This window comes from Podarcis pityusensis (assembly GCF_964106645.2).
Source record: "Podarcis pityusensis genome assembly, chromosome: 5".
NCBI classification, from domain to species: domain Eukaryota; kingdom Metazoa; phylum Chordata; class Lepidosauria; order Squamata; family Lacertidae; genus Podarcis; species Podarcis pityusensis.
In genome coordinates, this window is record NC_138032.1 from 20529859 (window position 1) to 20553619 (window position 23761).

The 23761-nt window shown below is 38.9% G+C and overlaps 1 protein-coding gene across 3 annotated transcripts in view; it reads right to left on the reverse strand.

Annotated features, from left to right (window-relative positions):
• RSRC1 (arginine and serine rich coiled-coil 1) overlaps positions 1 to 23761 on the reverse strand; it is a 161430-nt gene that overhangs the window by 88002 nt on the left and 49667 nt on the right. For all 3 annotated transcript variants that reach the window (XM_081008255.1, XM_081008253.1, XM_081008254.1), the window contains exon 5: positions 8100 to 8136. In XM_081008255.1, coding sequence (XP_080864381.1) covers positions 8100 to 8136 — 37 coding nt within the window. The remainder of the gene's footprint in view (positions 1 to 8099; positions 8137 to 23761) is intronic.

Below are 23761 nucleotides of genomic sequence, written 5' to 3' on the forward strand. Positions count from 1 at the left end.
ATTAGCACAATGGACAATGATTTTGTAATCCAACTATAAAAGCAAAACCAAATAAATATATTGAGAAGGCTTAACAGGGTGGCTCCTCAACTTAGCCTCTCAGGAATATAGTGAGCATAACAGACGGGTGTGTATTACAAAACACTGAAAGAGGCGGGTGCAAGTGGTTTCCGAACCCCGGGATTCATGCTAGCCAATTACATATGACAACTTACAATTCTCTCCATGACAGAAGCTTCCTTGAAATAAAAAGAAATTTATATAGAGAGAGTGTGTGTGTGTGTGTGTGTGTGTGAGCAGGATCCAGCTGCTTCAAGGAAACAACAGACCCGAGTGGAAGGTATTAGCTGTACTTGAATGATAAGATGCTCTTGGTTTCAAAGTTACTGTATTAAAAATTGGAGGTATCTTTTCTGCCAGTGACAGTTTTCTGACAGAGTATGTCTTATTCAGGGTGCTGGTTCATACATGGCTGCCCATCACTTGATAACTGCAAGATGCACGTGTGAATGAGCTACCACATCACTCTGAATACAAAGCCCTTCATTCAGGAAACACCTGCAGCTGCAATCAGGTGCTGCATAATCATTCAATCAAGTGGTGAAAAAGCAAGTGATGTATAACTATGTAGCTTGGGGTGAGGACTAGCATGACCACTTGAATATCCTTTACAGCAGGGACCCTGTAACTCTCCAGATGTCGCTAGACTAAAACTCCCATCATTCCTGACTGGGGCAGATGGGAATTGGAGGCCACTGACTGGAGGGCCACAGACTCCCTATGGTGCGAGAAAGGGAGTGGCAATTCGCAGAAAGCACGTCAAAGTGCAAGTAGATAAATAGGTACCGCTCCGGCGGGAAGGTAAACGGCGTTTCCGTGTGCTGCTCTGGTTCGCCAGAAGCGGCTTAGTCATGCTGGCCACATGACCCGGAAGCTGTACGCCAGCTCCCTCGGCCAATAAAGCGAGATGAGTACCGCAACCCCAGAGCCAGCCACAACTGGACCTAATGGTCAGGGGTCCCTTTACCTTTTTACCTTTTACACATGGATTAGTTACCTATTAACTTTAACACACGTTATACTTACAAAGATGATGATGATCATGATGATGATTATTTCCAGCTGCAATCTGTTTTAGTTATTACTATTAGTGTTATTAGTACGTTTTCTTAATTTTGGAAGGTGTCTAATTTGCAGTTAACGCTAAGTATAGGTTTGTTTGAAACAAACTAACTCAAAACCACATCCTGGGACCTACATATCTCACAGACTGCTTTCTCTTGGGCCCAAGCTCCCTCAGTGTTTTTGTTTCATGTTCCAGGAACCTCCACTATATGATATCAGGTCAGATGCTGCCTATAATGGAATCAGAGAATCTTAAGAAATGTAGGGTTGGAAGGTACCCACAAAGTTCACCAAGTCCAACCCCCTGAAATAACCAAACATGTAGACCATTTCCCATAAAAAATAGTCAAGTTCTAGGGAATTGTTTTCTATAATATCTTTTGCTGATTTTAGCAACTGGATATTTGCATTTGTTCCATATTGTAAAGGAACACTAATGTTTTAAATAAATAAAATAATAACAATAGACTGAAATACAATTATTAAAACCACTTCATTGCTATTAAAACCACTGGTAACTGACTAAAATCAAGCGGTTTGACTTAAGTGGGATATGGAACAGACCACTTATTAATCTCAATAAGGGCAATTAAATGAAGCTGAGCGTCTCTAGGCATCACATTGTTTTTTAAAAGTTACTATACGGCATTGGAAATGCTGTTATTATTCCAGTGAACTCCAAGAGACCTAGCCGGTATAATACAACAGCAACACCATATTCAAACAAAATCTATAAAAGATCTACTAAATAAAATTATTTGTGCACATTAACATTGCAAACAACATCTAATGACTATTTCAATAATTCATGCGAGCAGTTTGCTTGGGGTATAAAAATGCATTGACTGTATGTGGTAGGGATAGCCAAGAATGTAAGAGATTCATAAATAAATAAATTAAACAATTTTAACATGTAATGATGCTGTTTGCTAAATAATTACCTTATTAGAAAATTAGTGCCTAATTTTCTTAACATCTTTTTATGCCAAATTACATTTTATATTGAAAAAAATCCTATTTTTTCCAAAAACATTTTCTTCCTTCTTCCAAATGCTGATACACAAGAGTTCCTTTTATATCACAAAAATGTTTTTTCTTTATATTCAAGAGCTCTAATTTTGTTTTAATTGGGACTTGATATCCATAATTCTCATATATTTCATTCAATGCTGTAGTCAGGTATTTTTAGTTTTAATTAAGAATTGCTTTAATTGGACAGTAGCCAGCAAAGTGCTACTTCTTGCACAGTGGAACTTCTCCCTCCTTCTCTCTCTCTGTGCCTTCCCCAAATTTGCTCCAGAGGATTGCAGAAAACCCCAGAACAGATTTAAGGGGTGCATGAGCAGAAGAAACCTCCTTGTGCTAGCAGAAGCACTTCACTGGATTATTCCCACTATAAGAAATTAATAGATAAAATGCTGCTTTGGGTTGCCCCTATAACTTGCTGTCTGCTTCTTGGAGGCTCACCAAAGCTTAAACTTCTTTCAAGAGTGCTCTAAGATCTCAGGTTTCCTTTCTTTGACAATGATTAATCTAAAGGAAGTGGAGGGTGTCTTTATTATCTACCTAGGATTTCCATCCAGGATAATGCCCAAAACATACCAATTGAACAAAAGCCATATACACAAATAAAAATCATATAATACATACAAAAACCCAGGAAGAAGTTTATAGGGCCATGAGTGCATGGGTTGACCAATCCTACCTGTTCCAGTAGCAGTGACGCTCATGAATACTTTTACTGGCCAAGATACATGAAGCATGTTGCCCAGCAGCCCATCTTGGTGGTTATTGATTAACATGTTACAAGAGGAATGTCTACATTGCTGAAAGGCAGTGACTATACACAAATCACTCAAGGGCTAATAAGCTATTAATGACAGTCTGCCACTCCTGAAATGGTGAAATTTCTTTTCTTGACCACAAGGACAAGTCGGTCATTGTTCTAAAATGTCAGACTAGGAGAGGTTGAAGGAGATCAATTTTTCCATTTAGAAAAAGGTATGGCTCAACTGTTATTAACAGAGAAAAATATAGAGGTAAAGAACTAACCAGGAATATCTACTACAGTTGAAGGATAATACCTTAGCTAATCTTAGTATCACTCAAATTCAATTGTTTTCAATCTTATTCTTAAAAATTTAATTATAACTCTTCATCTCTAAGGCCCATTGCTGATACAACACTCCCAATGACTTGTCTAAGTGATTCTTTACACTTGAGGAGCAATAGTCTGAAATCACAATAGAAGCTTTATCTCCCAAGTGCTCATGACAGAAGACCAATTCTCCAATGTCAGAACTTTTTTTTTCTTAAAAAAAGAACTTTTTTTCCTTCACTTTTTTTTGTCAAAAAAACACATCAGAAACATCTTCCCAAAGTAAACTTATGATACTACAGTGGCATTTGAAAGTCTCCAGTTTTCTGTTATTTTACAAAAGTAACAGAATCTAATTTACAGTAATGTAAATGATTCATTTACATTTGAGTTAACAGGTCTATATGACCATCAAGTGAAAGCTGCATTGCGGGCTGTGAATCCCAGCAAAGCTGCTGGCCCAGATGGGGTGCTGGGAATAGTGGTAAAAAAATTGCGCCGATCGATTAGCAGGGGTCTTGACGAGGATTTTTAACATCTCTCTGCAAACCGCTTGTGTTCCATCATGTTTGAAAGCGGCCACCATTATCCCAGTCCCAAAGAAAACAGCAATTAACTGCCTAAATGACTATAGACCCATTGCATTAACATCTGTAGTGATGAAATGCTTCAAGAGATTGGTCCTTCAACACCTTAGAACACGTTTTCCACCGGACTTGGATAAACACCAGTTCGCCTATAGGAGAAATAGGTCAACAGATGATGCCATTGCTACAACTTTTCACCTTGCAGCAAGTCATCAGGAGAGACCATGTAATTATGTCAGAATGCTGTTTATTGATTATAGCTCAGCTTTCAATACCATCCTTCCGGACATTCTCATCGGAAAGTTAAGGGACCTGGACCTTTCCTCTAACATCTGTGATTGGATTAAAGACTTTCTGAGAGATCGGACACAAATAGGGAGGATTGGGCCTGTTACATCTACCTTCCTGAAGCTCAGCACTGGCACCCCACAGGGATGCATGCTAAGTCAATACCTATATTCATTGTATACATATGATTGCATTTCATCCGAACCATCTACTGCAATTATTAAGTTTGCTGATGAGACCACCATAATGGGTTTAATTACAGGCGGAGACGGATCTGCATACGGGGGGAGGTTCAAAAGGTATCCACATGGTGCTCAGAGAACAATCTGCACCTAAACATTGGCAAGACAAAGGAGATAGTGTCGAACTTTCGGAGGAAGATAGGGGAGCTAGCCCCGTTGAATATAGGGGGGGCTGTGTGGAGAGAGTCTCTTCCTTTAAATTCCTGGGAGTCCATCTTAGTGAAGACCTTACTTGGAAGGTCAATACAGCCCAGGTGGTTAGGAAGGCCCAACAGAGACTTCATTTCCTTAGGGTCTTGCAAAAGAACAATGTTAGACAGCAACTGATGATTTCCTTCTATCGGTCCATGATAGAAAGTGTTGTCTCATACTATATTACGGTGTGGTATGCTGGTTTGACAGCCATGGACAGAAAGTCCCTACAGAGTGTGGTGAAGACAGCACACAATATGATGGGCTGTCCCCTGAGTCTGCTAGATGTTATCACAGGAGACCATTGCCTCAGAAGAGCGAGGAACATTCTCAGGTATGACTCACACCCTGGCCAGCACCTTTTTAATCTCCTGCCCTTGGGCAGGATAAGCCGCACCAACAGGTTAAAGAACAGTTTCTACCTGTGGGCCGTGAGGCTGCTGAATGGAAGACAGCAACATTGCGGCTGACATTCGGGGTTTGTGGTCGTACGACAGCACACAGAGTGTAACAAGGACTGAGAGATTGTGGGGGGGAGGGGGGCTCGTTTAATCTCACTGTAAATAAGTGGTACAGTGACAATAAAGTATTTCTATTTCTATTCTAAAATAAACAAAATTATATAATTTACTACTGTTATATAATTTCCTACTTTACAGTAGTCAACTTTACCCTTACATAAAAGGCATTTCCCCATATATTCTCAACAAACAAAAATGCAAACTAGTAAACTAGTTAATGTTGGTCACCTCACACTTTCAAGGGGGAAAGGGGAAGGTTAATAATGGGTACATGTTATTGTTCTTCTTGACAAAAATCCAATGTATGAGCACTTATGTTTGTATACTGTAAAATCATAAATAAAACCTTTTTAAAAGCTATAAATCAGCATTCTATATTGCAAGACAACTGTCCAAGACTTTCTGAAGCCAAGTATTTTTTAGGTAATTTCATTAATGTTTCTCCCTATATTATATTTGCACTAGTACAGCCCCCGATGGAGGTTTCAGAATGCCTCATCACAACCCTGGATTTGCCTGAAGTCAGGGTGATAGAGGAGCAAAAGAGAAGTCAGGTTGGACAATAGCAGTGGCATGGGAGTGAGAAGGGAGGCACACTGAGAGAGTGAAAGTGGTGGTTTAAAAACTGGTAAAGGAGGAACACCAAAGGCTTAAAAAAATAGTGTTAACACGGAGAAATACCAGCTACATTGGAAAACTGAACCAATATAAAGCATTCACTGTACTAATTTCAGTTGCCCATGCTCTGATGACCTCCCATCTGGACTACTGTAATGTGCTATATGTGAGCTTGCCCTTGATGATGGTCCAGAGGCTGCAGCTAGTCCAGAATGAGGCTACTAGGCTGGTAAGTGGGGGCACCGCCCGATAGAACAATGCATCAATGGTCCTGAAAGCACTGCACTGGCTGGCAGTGAGCTCTTGAGCCAAATTCAAGGTGTTAGTACAGTAAGCCCACAGCTTATGCACATTAACTTGTGTGCATTCAGCTTCAAGAGCTTGGCAAAATAAGTTTTGTTTTGTTTTTTAAGGAACTGGGCATTCCAGGAAAAAGACTTTGGCAATCCCACCATCTATTGCACCCAATGTGTTTCAACTATACACGATTTTGGTTTTATGAGCAATCCCCAGAATATAACCTCTGAGTAAGTTGTGGGCTTGCGGTACTAGCATAAGCTCTAACTGGCTTGGAACCCAAGTAACTAAAACAGCGCCTTCTCTTGGACCCTACAATCAGCAAGGAAGTCCTGATTATCAATAGGGGCTGCCTGGATGGCAGGGTTTTTTCAATGGTAGTTTCCAACTTGTGGAATGCACTCCTGATTGAGTTCCACCTGTCTTCCTCATTATTGACTTTAAGAAGAAATTTAAAAGCATTCCTGTTTACCCTGGCATTTGATGGCTAGAATACACTATTCCTGTCAACCCCGAAATCACTGGTTGAGACTGTATTTTTTTTAAAAAAAATTTTTAAGGTTTTTAGCTGTTGTTTAAACTATGTTTTTTTATTGTGGCATCTGACACCCTGGGCTACTTCAGGGAAAAGGGTAGGATATAAAACAAATAAATCATCCACATCAGGTTATACACTGAATGGGGGAGAAAACTCGCACACAAACAAAATGGATCTTTAATTTTAACAAAAAGCCAGGAAAATTAACTTGGATCCAAAAAGCCTCTTGGTCAAACAGAAGGCACTTCAACTAGTTTAAGGTAGCAGGGCTAGCTCATATATCCATCAAGTTTCTCTCTGTCTCTCAGGCACACAAACAGAATAATTTCTGCACAACTTTACAAAGAATTCTTGAGGGTCCCCTGCCCCTCAGAAGTTTATTTTAATAAGGCACAAGGGGCTGAAGTGATAAGTGGACAAGAAAGTCCAGTTGTCTGAAAGGAACTCTGGCTAAGGTTCTTTGGATCCAAGTAGTCATTAAAATGTAACATTGTTATAATAACTGTTAACATATTACATGTGATATATATCAAACTTGTGATAGTGTGGCAGTGGCCCAAAGGACCACAATAAATGTGATAATGTGTACCCCTATAAATCCTTGAGTGTGCTTCTAATAGAGAAGGTATGGTAGCCTGTTACTTTATGAAACTGATGCTTTTGCAAGTTGCCCCCCCCCCATTGCTACATGGTGCAATTGGCTACACGTAACACAGGTTCCCAATATGCACACTAACACAATGTAACAGAACACAGTGGGAATCAGAACTTAAAACAGCCGAAACTGCCAGTGCTAATTCCACATGTGTATTAAACATGAAATGAGGTAAGGATGTATATGCTTGGTGGAACTTGAAATGCTTTGTTTGAAATTTTATAAATACCACTGCCTGGAAAACCAGGCGGGGTTGCAGTTTTGCGGAACAATCCGGCTGTAACCTATTGCTTTGCAATAAACAACATTAGATTCCTAACTCCTCATGTTTCTGAGTCTTATGGGCGTAAACTCAGGAGATAAGCTTTTTTTCTGTCTGACAACAATATAACTGTATTTAACACTAAGCTTTTACTCACAATTACAATATGCTTACTTAAATAATTTGAATTCTGTGTACTGTATATCTTAGAACTTAATAGAATTTAAATGTCAACACAATTCATAATATAAAGGCATTGTTAAAACAAAGCTGCGTACTTATTTCAGAGATCTCAAATTACTGAAATGCCATATTTATGCATGCAAAATTTGAATGTGTTTTAAAGTACAAGTTTACTGTTCTCAGATCAGGATATGCCAAAAATCCAACACCAAACAACTTTTTGTTTATAATTAAGGCAATCATCAATCCAAGGATTACAGTCCATTTCATTTCATCTCTACATCAAAAAAAAAAAGTAATTTAAAAAAATTAAAATCCCTTGAAACGTAAGATAAATGAAAATGTAAGTGCCTTCACATAATAACAGTAAGCTGACCCTCTGGGAAATGGTTGACTTTCTCAATTCAAGGTATTCAAAGCTCATTCAAAAGTGTTCATTTGGAATGCAGATATCAAAGATGATGCAAATATTCAAGAGAAAATTAGAACCTACCAGATGTTCTAATCCAGCTTTGATGTTTCCAGCATCCCTGTAACAGAAGAACAAAAAGTTATAAATAGATGCCAAACCTTTGTCTGCAATTATTTATGTGCAACTTGGAAAGTTGAAAAAGAAGAGAAAGTCATACCGTCTTCTGAGTATGTTTGTTTTAATATATGAATTGTTTAAATAATAATAATATAATTATAAGAAAATATAAATACAATAAATGGCAGAATGGCAGTCTTGCACAATTCCATTTTTTTCATCATTATGAGTTAGTCAGAAAACCATCAATTTATATCAGAAGGAAACATTTCCATCATCTAAGAACAAAAGTAAAATTCTTTTTTTCTTCTTCAGCACTATTGTTATATTCAGATTCAATTTGTATAAATTTGCACGTTAATCAACTAAAATGCATAATATTAATGGATGATGATTTATTTAATTGAGTGACAAGACAAATGCAGCGAGGAAGGTATACTAAGGCATATATTTGCGTTTCCTACCCAAGTATACTGTAACAAAACTAAGTATTGTTAACATCAAACTAAAATAGTTATTACAAATTACATATTTCTAATACCAGCTGAATGGATACACACGTACATACAGAAGAAGCTAATTTGATGTACACAAGGAGTTGGTTCTGCTGTTGGTTCTGCTGGCCCTCTGAGATGCTTTTTATGTCATCAACTACAGTATAATGGTTTCTGGGTGCACTGTTTTACACGAGTCTGAGCCTTTCTGAATGGCAAGTTGATGCTATGGCCATTGGCATATGGTATCCAATAAAGTTCCCTCTTGTGCCCTTTGTTGTTCTTTCTCTCCATCCCACCTAACCCTTTCTCCTTTTGATCTGATTCCAAGGAAGCAGTGGAGATTCTGTAATCTGCGAAGTACTAGAGGTGACGCTTAATCCAGGCAAGGCTGGTTTCAAGGTTAAGTAGGGAGGTTCATCAGGGAATAGAATCACAGAATCATAGACTTGGAGGGGGACCCAAAGGGTCATTTAGTCCAACCCCCTGCAATGCAGGAATCTCAACAAAAGCATTTGTGACAGTTGGCCATTCAATCTCTGCTTAAAAAGCTCTAATAAAGGAGAGTCCACAACCTCATGTGGGAGACTGTACCACTGTCAAACAGCTCTTACCAAATATTGAGTGGCATAACAGGTGGACAGCTGACTGAAAGGAGCCTTACTTCTAATACTCAATTGATCTTCACAGCCATAAAGTAGAGAAATTTTGGGTATGGTAAAGAGACAGGGCTGGGAAAAGGGTATAAAAAGGTCTAGAGCAGGCATGGCCAAACTTGGCCCTCCAGATGTTTTGGGACTACAATTCCCATCATCCCTGACCACTGGTCCTGTTAGCTAGGGATGATGGGAGTTGTAGTCCCCAAAACATCTGGAGGACCAAGTTTGGCCATGCCTGGTCTAGAGATAGCACTGAAGGGTGTCATTTCGTGTGGATGAGAAGGGATGAGGGGCTGGGCTTAGACTATGTACATAGGCATGATTTGCCACGCAGACAAATTACAATAAGTAAACTCCAGCACTGGATTGACTCAAATATGTGATTACAGTACAGTAGTAACTGCAAATTACAACTGTGCCATACAGGCACAATCCTAACTGTACAGTTATTTAAATACATCCTAGAGGGTTCAGTATATATTTTAGTAAAGCTTTTTATTCAGGCACCCCCTAAAAAACCAACCTGAAGCAAATATGCGTACTTGCCTAACTTACATTTTTTAAAAATCATCACAGAAAAAGTTGGATTCAAACCCTTATTATAATAATCGAAAGTTACTTTACCACATCATGCATTATTAAAAGAGAATTCAAGCCCTATATTTATACTGTTTGGTGCCAAAGGTCCTAATGAACTTAATTGCTAGGAAGCAGGGCCTAGGTCACTGATACAGGGAGCATCCAGCTAATGGCATCAAATCTGTCCTCTTCAGTGGTCTGTCTCCTGTGCTGTCCCTGTCATGACTTCATCAATATTTGTGCAACTCTTTTTGCTCTGTGCTGAAAGCAGACTTAATTCAATTATAGATCTCAAAACTGATAAAATGGTCCTGAAGTGGAAAATGGGAAGAGATTATTGGCAAATGAATAAAGATTAGCATCGAGCTAACACACGAGAGTATAGCAGGTCTTTTTTTTTTTAATCATTCCCTGTCTTAAGTCTTCTGGGAACAGCGAGTTTCCCTTCCCCTCATGCAGCACATCGATTTCTGAATTAGACTGCAATATTAAATAATTAATATACTTGCCATGATTGATGTTTTGCATTAGTTGAATATTAGGTTATCAATCAAAATCCACTTGGTTTAATGTAATAATATTGAAAAAGTGTCACTGTCTGTTCATCCAATTTGTAGTTGAAGGAGCACAGAGAGTAATATTGGTGTAACACAAGGTTCTAAAGCAGGAAGTGCTGTAGCTGAACATATATTAGGCAAACATTATGAGACTAACAGACACATCTGAGGTTGTCCTAAATAAACTTTGTGGCACCTGTCACTTTCAATACAACTTTCCTTCCAACCCTATGAATTTGATTCCCACATTATATAGCTGCTTGCAGTTGCAAGCAGTTTTGGGAGCCTTTTTTTCCTGTTGGAGCAGCTGAATATGTAATTTTGAAACTTAAACAAATGAAGATTATCTAGTAAAAACCTAGCTAGCACACAATTTACACTTGTAGCCAGGGGCTAGAATATAAAGACTCATGAACCAAGATCCAAGGAGACTTTAGATTTTGTCAAAAACCATTTTATTACACCGGATGGGAGAAGTGCATTCAAAAATGAGGGTAGCTTCAAAAGCAGTTTGTGTTGGGGCATGGGGTCTGTCATTCAAAGACAAAAAAGCAGAAATTGCATCCAGCCCCTTATGAGCCGGAGTTGCTCTTAAGATCCAAGTGTTAATCCTTGAGATAATCACACAATTAGTGTTGCACTCTTACCCAGGAACTGTTGTCACAACAGTTTCTGGTGCTTTTCAAGAATCATAAACTATGGTGAGACTTCTATGCAACAAATTATTCTTTTTACAACCAGAAAGCACTAAAAGTGACTAAAAATCAGGCTAAGTAACTGAGCAAGAAGAACAATAGTTTTGTTATTGCTCACAGATAATTGCTTTAAAACAGACAGTAAAAGAAAGAATTGCCAACATTAATGTATATAATCATCAATATGTAAGTTCTGTACAAAGAATGGTTTTACAAATTCACTATACTGTACCCCCGGCTGTATCTAAACTGGTCTCTCAAGCTTTCAGAAACTGAAATACAGCGGGTAAGAACCCAGTATCATTAAATGCATAGGAGCATTCGATTGATTTTGCTGGGATGTAGATGTCAGCTATAATATATTTTGAAGCTTGTTATAGTTTATTCTCATTTTCCTTCATAGAGATCCTATATTCATGCTTTTGTTCATGTGCATGTGTTCATGGCTTTACAAAACAAAGAGATATTTCATAAAAATCCATAGGATGTAGAGAGAGGCAACCACTGCATTCAACTGGTTGCACCAGGTCCACAACAGCCTATAACAGAACATTAATAATTCCACGGGATCATAGCTTAAAACTGTTATAGTACAGTTTTAGTACAGAAAACTGCATAGTACAGAAAACTAAAAGATCTGGCATAACTGCAAAAGGCAGTATTAACTTGCTTGAGAAAACATCATGGAAAAGTAAAATTCAGTTCTTGAAAACATTAATTCACAAGCCATAAACATACAGATATGCAAGTATGTGAGAGATGCAGAATTCTTAAATATAGATTCATATTTATATAAATTGATACATACAGCTAAGGGGTGTACAAATACTATGATTTATAACAATTTAGGCTTAGCAAATGCAGTTCAGTAAACCAGAGACTATGACTGGTATTCAATGTTAGTCCTACTCAGAGTAGACCCACAAAAATTAATGGACATAACTAAGTTCATTCATTTCAATGGGTCTAGGCTGAGTAAGTTTTAGTTGAATACAACCCAATAAAAATAGTATTTCATATATAATAGTGATTCAGAAGGTGGCTTAATTGTTATAAGAAATACTTCATGTGTATAAAAGAAGGAATGCAAAGTAACAATGGTAAAATGATGCCTTTTGTGTATCTCCAAATTCATCACAGTAAGGATAAGCATCTTCATTCAATGGTAGTAACCATGTTATACTGCAAACCCAAGTATAATATTCTCCTAAACACTGAAATACTGCTGCAGAAAACCTTGTCATTTCTGATCACTGTTATCTCTTGGCCTTTGCATGCACACATTTATACACAGCTGTGAAATATAAGCTGCATTTGTGTACAGAAATAACAAGCTATGGTCATGATGACTATAATCCTCACGGCTATGAATATGGATCTCTATTTCAGTGACTGGCTGAAGGAAACCTTCCAAAGTGCAGAGTACTTTGTAAAGCTAAAGCCACAAGTTTACTTAACAGTTAACCTTCGGCATATCTGCCCAGTCCATTGCCAAACACGTGAAACCAACCCTGCCACAGTGCCCTAACAAAGATCAGCCACATCCTATGTTTAATTATGGTCCACAGGACAAAACCAAACACTGGCATGTAAGGGAACTTGCAACAAAAGGCCTTTATATAGTACCATATACACCTGTGCAAATTATTGCTCTTATTCATGAAATAACCATTTGCAAACTATGATGGGGCTTAGGTCAAAGTTGAAGGTAAATGATGTTATTTCATTTCATTGCATTTCTATATGTAGGCAATAGCTCTAACGAAATGAGAAAAGCATAAATCACTGCACATGATGATAACAAAAAGAAATAACCCTGGAAGGAAGTCATCCTGAATGCAAAGTCATCCTGAATGCAAGGATGTTGAAGAAGCAGGCAACACACAACTGAAAGCCACACCTATCTAGACAGAATAGGAGAACACACTGGACATCTAGAAAGTACAAGGAGCTATCTGCCTGTGATGCAAGTATTAAAGGAAAGGAACTTGTTGATTTTCAAGTTTACACTGAAAATCTAGTCCTTCACCTTATCATTTAATTTAAAAAGAGGGTCAGAGGACGACTCTGGAACTTCACTGGCATTGCAGCAACCAGGAAGCAAATTTTGGACAGTCAGAATCCACTTTCCAATGCGCATTCATCCACCTCATCTACAGAATATCATTTACATTATTGGTGCCCTTTATGACTCTCAAAAAAGGTCCCAACAATGTCCAAGATATTCTGCAGATATCTACTACATTCAACACATCCACAAATCTAGTTGTCATGTATTTGACATAAATTGGAATTTTATATTAAACTCACCACTAATATTCCAGGGATGAAAGATTGGGGGGGGTGTTTTTGTTTCATTCAATAAGTACAATAGCTGCACTCTGATGTCACAAAGGGAATTGTGTCATAATGCAAATAAACCAAGGCAATCCTTGGGCTTGTATGCTCCGCCCCCTCCAACACACCCACCCATCGGCATTCAATGCAGCCTCATGGAGTTCAGAAGTTTTCACTTCCATTTTTATTAGTAGTAACATCTTGACATATCACTCAAACATGATAAACTGTGGTTAATCTTAATTCTGATTTGTATGAAACAGCAAACTTTGTATCATAAGGAATGAAGCTGGGTTGTTTGTTTCAACAAACCACAGTTAAGATTAACAACAGTTTAGTGTTCAGACGTAACGTTAAACTGTATTTAACTAAAAACTGAAACAAAGGCTTCCGACTGCCTCCCGAAGAAGAGAATGAGAAGAAGCTTCCCCTGGGCTCATTCACATCACAATAAACCAGCATGGGGTGTATATATAAGAAGTGTTTGGCAATTATTTTATCTGATACCATACCATCTGTGTTTATGGGCAGATGAATAAAACAAGTTGGGTAAAGCAGGTAAAAAAAATGGACTTTCTGTATCAATTTTTTTGTAAAACAGTGGTGGTGGGGATATACTTGGGTGTTTTGTTCAGACACAAGTAATAAGCAGTACCATCAGTGGATTACACTTAAAACTGACATTTTAAGTGTAAAAGACTAATTGATTTTCCATTTTCAGAATGTGTATGTGTTACATTCACCTAATTACTATTGTTCTTAAAACTAATGGAATTTCATTCTGCCAGTAACAATACGTATTCTTAAACAAATGTACGTAAAATATAAGATTAAAAACTTCCTCACAAAGAATAAACTCCTAGAGAAAAGATGCAAATAAAATTACTATCATAATCTTTTGTTTTTTATTTGCAAGTATAAAACTGAAGAGAAACAAAAGCAGGGAACATAGCATCTGTCATATCAGAATATAAAAAGATGATCCTGGCACAAAATGAAAAAGCTGTAATTCATTTGCAAATCAAGCCTGCCAGTTCTATTTCAAGCTGGCGGTAACTGTCAAGAGTTAACAAGATAATCACTTTCAATCCTGCCTTCAATGGTACATTACACTGTTATTCCATTCAATAAGGCCGTTCTTTGGGGCACTAGATGAATGGTTTTCATTTCTAACTCACACAAAAAGTTGCAAAAAAATAATAATCCACGGGGCTTAAGGAAAAAAAATCCCTTTATGGGCATTTATCTGCCGGCACTTGCTTTTAGGCAAAATGAGATATTTGGACACATTGGTGTCCATTCATTTCCTCTATTCCTTCAGGTCCTCAGTCTGTTGTTTTAAAAACATTTGGCACAGAAGAATGAATTAGACGCATGTTTAAAAAATGGATCATATTAAACAAATACTTCCACTTTATTAAGCTGCCTCATAAAGACAACAAAACATTTGAAGGAATAAGATTTTACTAAGTTTTAATTTTTGAAAAAAAGAGAGTTCTGTAAGTACCATTAACATGAAAGAGATGTAATAAACTATTGCTCATTAAATATAAAGTTAACAATTGCTGAACATAAACTTTATATTAAATAAAAGCATTAACGACTGATCCATTATCCTTATTGAACAATTTAACATATGGTATTATTTTTCTGCTTTTTAGCAGGATTTTTGCATATGTTATATCCACAAAATAAAAGGAAGACGTGTTTTCAGATATTAAGAGAAGACAGCTTTTGGAATCATGGTGAAGTGCCAGCAACGTACTGTAGTGGTATAATAATGTAATAAGGTATTTGAAAAATCCGTCAATAAACCTGATAAATATCAGCTGAAAAGTTTTCAAGGGAAGCTTAAATATTAGATAACAAATATTACAAAGCAACGCAATGATCAAGAAGACACTGCTATCTTCTCATGGTTTTCAGATAAAGGGTCAACATGGAATTCAACATCATTCTGTCAATGCAAGCTGTTCTGGGGGTTCTCCTGATGCTCCAAAGCAGATTTGGGGGCGGCACTGGGAAGAGGAAAGGGAGGAACTCTTGTTGCACTCGTGGGAGTCCTTCTGTGGCTTCCGCAAGTGTGCCAGGTTAGTTGATTCCAGACCATAATGTCCTAGCTGAGGTAAGTTTATCCAGCTTCATAATCCATACACACTAGAATTTATTTCAGTGTCAACTGGTACCAGATTTTGAACTCTCGTGACATCTCCACAAAATTCTCCACATCTTCTAACCGCAAAGGCTTACCTATTACCTAAAAATTTATATAAGACTTTCATTAAATGGATAATTTTCTCTAAAACGAATCCCTGAGGCTACCTAGTGAAAAATAGTAAGCAATGTTGTTCCTGAATGTCTTTTGATCTAATAATAATAATAATAATAATAATAATAATAATATTTATACCCCACCCATCTGGCTGTGTTTCCCCAGCCACTCTGGGCAGCTCACAGCATATCAGAACATACTAAAACATCAAACATTAAAAACTTCCCGATACAGGGCTGCCTTCAGTTGTCTTCTTAAAGTCAGAGAGTTGTTTATTTCCTTGACATCTGAAGTGAGGGCGCCACTACTAAGAAGGCCTTCTGCCTGGTTCCCTGTAACCTCACTTCTCACAGTGAGGGGACCAGCAGAAGACCCTCAGAGGAGGACCTCAGTGTCCTGGCTGAACGATGCGGGAGGAGACACTCCTTCAGGTATACTGGGCCAAGGCTGTTTAGGGCATGGGCCACAAGCGGTTTGACCGCCACTCGGTTGGCTCTCGTGCGCCGTGCTAAACCAGCGCGGAGCAGAGCGGTGACCGCCTTCCGCAACTCTGACCAGCTTCACATTGGCTGCAGGAAGCTCCTGCAGCCAATGGGAAGCTGAGCATGCCTCCTCCGCACCAGAAGGAGCGCCGGAAATGGCGTTTGTACATGCATGCGTGTGCACACACACACTGGCCCACTGTGGCATCTGCGGGACCGTGAACCAGCCCAAGCCACAAAAACTTTGCCGACCCCTGGTTTGGGGCTTTAAAGGTCAGCGCCAACACTTTGAATTCTGCTTAGAAATGCACTAGGAGCCAATGAAGATCCTTCAGGACCGGTGTTATATGGTCCCGGCAGCCACTCCCAGTCAGCAGTCTAGCTGCCGCATTCTAGATTAGTTGTAGTTTCTGGGTCACCTTCAAAGGTCGTCCCACACAGAGTGCATTGCAGTAGTCCAAGCGGGAGATAACCAGAGCATGCACCACTCTGGTGAGACAGTCTGCAAGTAGGTAGGGTCTCAGCCTGCGTACCAGGTGGAGCTGGTAGACAACTGCCCGGGGCACAGAATTGATCTGCACCTCCATGGACAGCTCTGAGTCCAAAATGACTCCCAGGCTGTGCACCTGGTCCTTCAGGGGCACAGTTACTTCATTCAGGACCAGGGAGTCCCCCACACCTGCCCACACCCTGTCCAACAAAAGCAGTACTTCTGTCTTGTTAGGATTCAACCTCAATCTGTTAGCTGCCATCCATCCTCCAACTGCCTCCAGACACTCTGGTTAACTCAGATATGAAGTACAGGTGTCCTCCCACTCACACACAATCAAGGTCATTGTAAATCTACTATTTTAACTTACTAACGAACTAACGCTTACTTGTCATGATAGCTTCTAGAAGTGGCCACAAAGTTTACAGATCTTATCAAGTCGCCACAGGATGAGAAAGGCTTTGACTTTCATAGAGATAATGGCCCATTAATACTACGGTGCTTTATGGGAGACCGAACTACCTTCGATTTGAGGCTGGTCCAAGGCATTTTTCAGCTGGAACTCTGTTCTGGCACTTCTCAGGTGGATTCTATTGCCATTATAAGAGAACAAGGGAGGTGTTCATGGTAAGTATATAGAAAAAGAGCACTGGGTGGTCTGTGTTTGTAGACTTAGTTCATTAGTTGCTGCTTTGGAATTTGCATTAAGAGAAACTGTATTCATGCAACTTTGATTGTCTATAGACAAATCTGTATGTGTTGCGCTTTTCATCACAAGGTGTTCAAAATTATATTAAAGGAGTTTGTCATTCACGCAACAAGAAGGAATGTTATACAAGTTAACTTTTTATGTACATATTATCACCGTGTTTGATACCTTGGTAAGCAAAATTTAAAATGTGAGTGAACTGTACATTTCTGGTTGTTTTGTCTTTTACTGTTTTAAATATAAATTCCAGTTGCCCAGATGGCTAGTCAATAGCATTTTCACTAAGCTCACTTACATAGTTTCCAAGCCACAAAGATTCTCTAAATAGCACACGGGCACAAACACACAGAGGTATTTGGGGAAACGGAAAGGCTAGATGTCTACCCTACAATTAAAAGAGGGGTGAGAGACATAAGCATAAATAGATAAAATATTTTTGCCGAGCAGTAGTTCCACTAGAATGTATCCAAATCAGCAACAAGTTGGGGAAACCAATTAACAAATAAGTTCTAAACTAAAAATGTCACGCTCTCCTAAATACAAACTGGTTTATAGTTTCATAAGCTTTTACAAGCAATATAAAGTTCCTCAGATACATGAACAGAGTTGATAACATGATAAATGTGTATGTGTATAGTCACACAACAGAAACTTGCACTCAAAAATTTGACAGATTAATTAAAATTGATATATGATATTCTCTTTCTCTCTCTCTCTCTCTCTCTCTCTCACACACACACACACCTTACCACCTTCCTCATACAACTTTTCCTCATACAACTTGTCCAGGGAGGTCGGCACTGTGCAAACACACCTATTGACTCCATCATTGCATTTCTACAGCACCATCCTCTGCACTGCCTTGCCTATCCCATTCTCCCTCCTGGCAAGCAGCAGAGGCCTCCACTGACAGGAGGCCAGGTAAGTGCTGCCACCCCACCCTGCCTCCTGATACAGTATCTTCAATAGAGGACTTCTTGCAGATGCCCCCATCATCTGCGATGAGGCAAGTAGCTACCAAAGTAAGGACCGTCATGCCAGCTAAGTGTCAGGGAGCCAGCCAACAATAAATCACAAAGAGAAAGTGAAGTTAACACTGGCCTCCCTCCTTTCCTGCTTCCGCCTCCGATTCTGATTCTGCACTTCTCTCCATCACAGACTCTCCCTGCTCACTAAACCTTGTTACCTCTTCAGTTTCTGACACGACCTCCTCCCAGGATTCAACCCTCTTCTCCCTTTGACCACTCATGGTCCCTTGGGAGTTCCACAGCTGGAGCCTCCTACCATTCCTCTGTCCAGCTACTCTATGATGTCGATGAAAACTATTGCCAAAGAGGTGTGACTGGCACCTATTTTATTGTCCCTTTGGAGCCAGGCAAAGACCTTTTTCTTTTCCCAAACAATTTTGAATCTTGCTGTTTTACGCCTCTTTTATGCACGTGTCTTCTATCTTATTTTATTTTTTTGTGGTTACATTTTAATTATTTCATTCTCTTTCGTAAACCACACTGGGGATATAGCTTAAGAACACAATAAACCAACAGCCAGACCTACGGTTGCAAGTAGTTGTCACCCAGAGAAGACAATTATTATCATCATTATCATTATCATCAGATTTTGGATTTTCAATTAGAGAATAGAACAGCTCACATTAACAACATTAGGTACTAAAAATAATTTTAACATACAACAAACAGGGATGAGGAACCTGTGGCCCTCCAGATGTTGCTGGACTCTTAAGGCTCCTCAGCTTGGACAGCATGGCCAATGGTTAGTAATAATGGAAACTGTAGTTCAGTAACACAAGGAGAGCCACAGGTGCCCTATCCTGGCCTAAAATATTCACAAATGCATTATCGCCTAAGTTTTCATGGGCCCCAGTCCATCTCATCAGATAAAAAAAAGCCTATGACATAAAAAAAATGTTAGTCTTCAAGTTACTACAAAATTCTTTGTCATTTGTGCTGCAGCAAACTAACATGGTCACCCCTAACAATTGTTCAAAATACAATGGATTGTGCAAGCAAAATTCCACTCATGAAACTGGACTTCCTCTTCTTCCTCTGCCCACCCACAAAATCTGTTCCCCCCATCTTCTGGAGCAGAATTTGAGGGTATGCAGGGAAGAGGAGGAAGAGGAAACCCTGTTGCACAAGTGGAAGTCAGTTGCATAAGCAGACTTTGGATACAATTGAATATACCTTGATAATTTTAGCACTTAAAACTTGCATGAATACAAAAAAAACTCCAACTGGAAACTAATTTCTTCATATAATACAGAGCAGGCCTTGCCTACTTAATGGAATGAGCCCAGTCAGTTTATATATAATTATATTAAACACTGAAGCAAATAGAGATATTTTTAAAGATTAGTAAGGACGAAAGAATGCAGATTTAGTGTTCTTAGCACAAACAGCAATTGCATAATTTTTATTTATTAGCTGCAGCTAAAGTGCATCATTTTCCAGTTTTTTCTCCTAAAACTTTTTTGGTTTCATGCATCTAATTCAGGGGTAAAGGAAACAGCAAGCACGTCTCATCTCAGCATTAAGAGCTTGTGACTATCTGCACTCAATATTTAGAACAGAAGCAGATCATGTCCATGCTGTGCAGAAAAAGATAAATCATAATTCCCGTGTCCTAACCTTTTATTGAACTTATTTCCTCAGAATTTTCTTGCAAATGTAGTCATCTAGGCCAACCGCCTGCAATGCAGGAATCTCAGTTAAAGCATACAAGGCAGATGGCCATCCAACCTCTGCTTAAAAATCTTCAATGAAGGAGAGATCAACACCTCTCATTAGAGTCTATTCCACTGTCACACAGCTCTTACCACCAGATGTTTACTCAGAATCTCATTTATTGTAACTTCAAGCCATTGGTTTGAGTTCTACCCTCCAGAGCAGGAGAAAACAAGCTTGCTCCATCTTCCACGTGACAGCCCTTTAGATACTTGAAGGTGGCTATCATATCTCCTCTCAGTCTCCTCTTTTCCAGGCTAAGCATACCCAACTCCCTCATAAGGCTTGATTTCCAGGGCCTTAATCATCTTGGTTGGCCTTCTCTGCACACGTTCCAGCTGCTTTAACTGTGGTGCCCAGTACTGGACACAGTACTCAGGGCTTTTTTTTCCAGAAAAAGAGGTTCCAGAGCTCCCCCCTTTTTAGGGGGAGCACCCACGCAAAGTTGTAAAGCGTTTTCCCCCTAGTTTGCCCGGTCGACCCAACACCACAGGGAAAACATAAAAACCGCACTGCTGACTACCACCAGCGCTGCGCCGCTGAAATCGCCCTCCCGAACGTCGCCTCCGCCACGTAGCACAGAGCGCCATGCCATGTTTTTGTATCCTTACAACAACCCTGTACAGCTCGTCAACATTCTTATCCACATAGAGATGGGGGGGGGTATGAGACAGTCGCTTGCTTACAGCCACCTAGTGAGTTTATGGCAGAGGCAAAATTCAAACTGGAGACTTCAAGATTCATAACCCAGTCTTTTAGCCACCAGGCTACACCAGTTGTTGCAAAGCTGCTGAGATCCATTTCCCCCCATAGTAATACATACATTTTTTCCAAAAAAAAAAATACTGTTTCATAACTAACTATATTTTCACTACACAATTAGAGCAGAATGATTTAAGAATTATTAACATCAGTGCTACTTCTTGCCTTATTTTGGCAAACCTTTTTTTTTATTATTCAAATCACACATGTGCAGTTTCTGATGGTACATTAAACCCTTGAGATAAAAACTCTCTAACTCTTCTTTTTAAAAACCCTTAAATTAGCAAACATGATACCAAATAATATATGCTATAGGCATAGGTCTTCTGTGAAAAGCTGGGCTCTTCATGTGCTTCAGCTGCGATATAAGCCACTGAGCCATGGCCAATGCAAGCTAATTTGAATAATCAATATGACAACCTTATTTTTCTAATGCAAACAGGATTGATACAGTAAGGTGTCTCACTGCCACATCACAGTCATGGCCTCTTTTAACCCATAATTAGATTTAGGTGATTATCCCTGCTCTTCCTTACAAGTGTACAGCTCGGATAAGGGATGACAAAAGCTATCTGCCACTTATTTATCCTTTGTAGACGATAGGTTATCCAGGGAGATAGAGGGTAAGATCTTCAAACAATTGTTATTCATATCATCTACACTTTAAGATAGTCACAGCCTCTATATGTGCTAAGTGAAAATAGCCCAGAGCAGTAGGTACATGAAGGATGCTTAAGAGCATCAGGGTAACACAGATGGAAATTCAAGGTGATGTCAGCCAAATTATGCCTATCTTAAATTGGTTATCAAAAAGAAATATCAGGCAATGGTGTTTTTTCCCCCAGATTACCACCATCTCCTTTGATTTTTATAACCAAGCTTTAACTTGTTTCAAGGATATGTTTTTAAAATATAACCAAAACCTAGCCTCAGCAAAATCATATTACTAAAATAAGCATGGATAGGAAAAATCTATGGTAGAAATATAACATTTAATTTACAACTCCTCTTATCTCAAGCATTTAAGCTACAATCCTAATATTTAAATAAAATTATAGCCATTCTTCATTTTGTTATGCCTAATAAAAAAGCTAATAAGATATAAAGGTGTGATCGTGTTAGTAATATTTGTACCGCATCACATAAAAGTTGTAAATAAAAGTCCAAGAAAAAAGTATCAGGCAGTTTTATACATAAAGCAGGGTGAACATCATGCATTGCAGAAAACATTATGCTTAAACTAAGGGCTGCACCCACACTGGCCTACTTTCAATTAACTGAAAACATTAATTGAAACCAAATGAAATCATTTTCTCTTTGTGTATCTTACAACTTTTTGTAAGCAAAATGGGCATATTTCAGAATACATGTTTGTAAAGCACTATACAATCACATCTCCTATCAGTCCAGAAATTTAACCAATTCATTTAGATAGACTGATATAAAAATAAAGCCGTTTATAATCTGTGCACTACATAAAATCAAATTCTGCATTCAAATTAAATTATATAAATCTGCAATTTTGCATAATCACCCAATTTTACATAATAACCCTGTCTAACTGACTCTGCACATGGGACCAGTATATTTCAGAGGAAGCTACTGTGAAGGTCCTTGCTTTCAACATCCTAGCAACCTAAATTCTGCTCCTAGGACCACAGCTACACTTCTCCATGTGATTGATACCAACATGCACCACCACAACTGAATCCTTCCCAGAACTTTCTACCAGACTATCTAGGTGGTGGTCAGTTCACCCTGTGGTCCGTATGACCTACAAAGCTCTACATGACTTCGGACCAGGATGATTGAGGACTGCTTTCTTTCATACAAACCTGTAAATAAATATTTAAAGAGGCTCTTTTCATTGTCCAGTCAAAATGTAAATTGGTTGGGATGCAGGAGGACTTTTCTGCAGCCACATCTTGACTGGAACTCACTGCCAAGAGGGGCCTCTCCAATGATCTTCTGCCACTATATAAAAACCTTTGTTTCCAGCAGGCCTTTGATGCTGAGTTATTAACTGCAATCTTTCTGGCTTATTAGTTGATGGGCTTATCTGGTAGTCTCTCTCATCTCATTTGTGATTGTTTCAAATTATTGTTGTTGTTTTAATTGCTTTTTTAATAAAATCTTGTAAACCACCTTGAGCAGTAAACCCTGGCTGTCTTTTTTCAGTCAAAAATGAAGCAAGAAAAGTTCTGGTTGCAGAGGTGTCTCTCTTCTGCTTAACCATATACTTTTTTAGATACTCGCCTGTAACTTCACCCGCAATGGCAACTTTTAATAGCCACATTAGTCTGTTGCAGCAAGAACAAGAAGAGTCTGATGCATCATGTGCATCACCACATCATCATCCTCTAAGCCAAATTTCCCCAACTTTGGTTCCTCCCATCATCCCTGATCAAAGATGATCATGCTAGCTGGGGGTGATGGGGGTTGTAGTTTAATAAGATTCAAGGACCCAAGTTTAGGGAAACCTGCTCCAAATGCTCCAGGAGTTTTTACAAAGACACCTCCACCTACAATCAATAGAAGGCTGTTTTCCAGCATAATTGCCACAAAAGAGGACAATTTTTGGTAGGGGTCGTGGCTGAAGAGCAAAGGTGACCTTCTCCTCCTTAGGTGCAATCTCTATGCCAAACATAAACCTCCTCTAGCAATTAAACTTCAACAAATTAAAAAAATATATATTCAAGCGCAACTGCTAGGGGTGAGAGTCTGCATGTGCACATGTAGGTATTAGATCTGTATTAGGTGTATTAAAGGTAAAGGGTAAAGGGTAAAGGGACCCCTGACCATTAGGTCCAGTTGTGGCTGACTCTGGGGTTGTGGTGCTCATCTTGCTT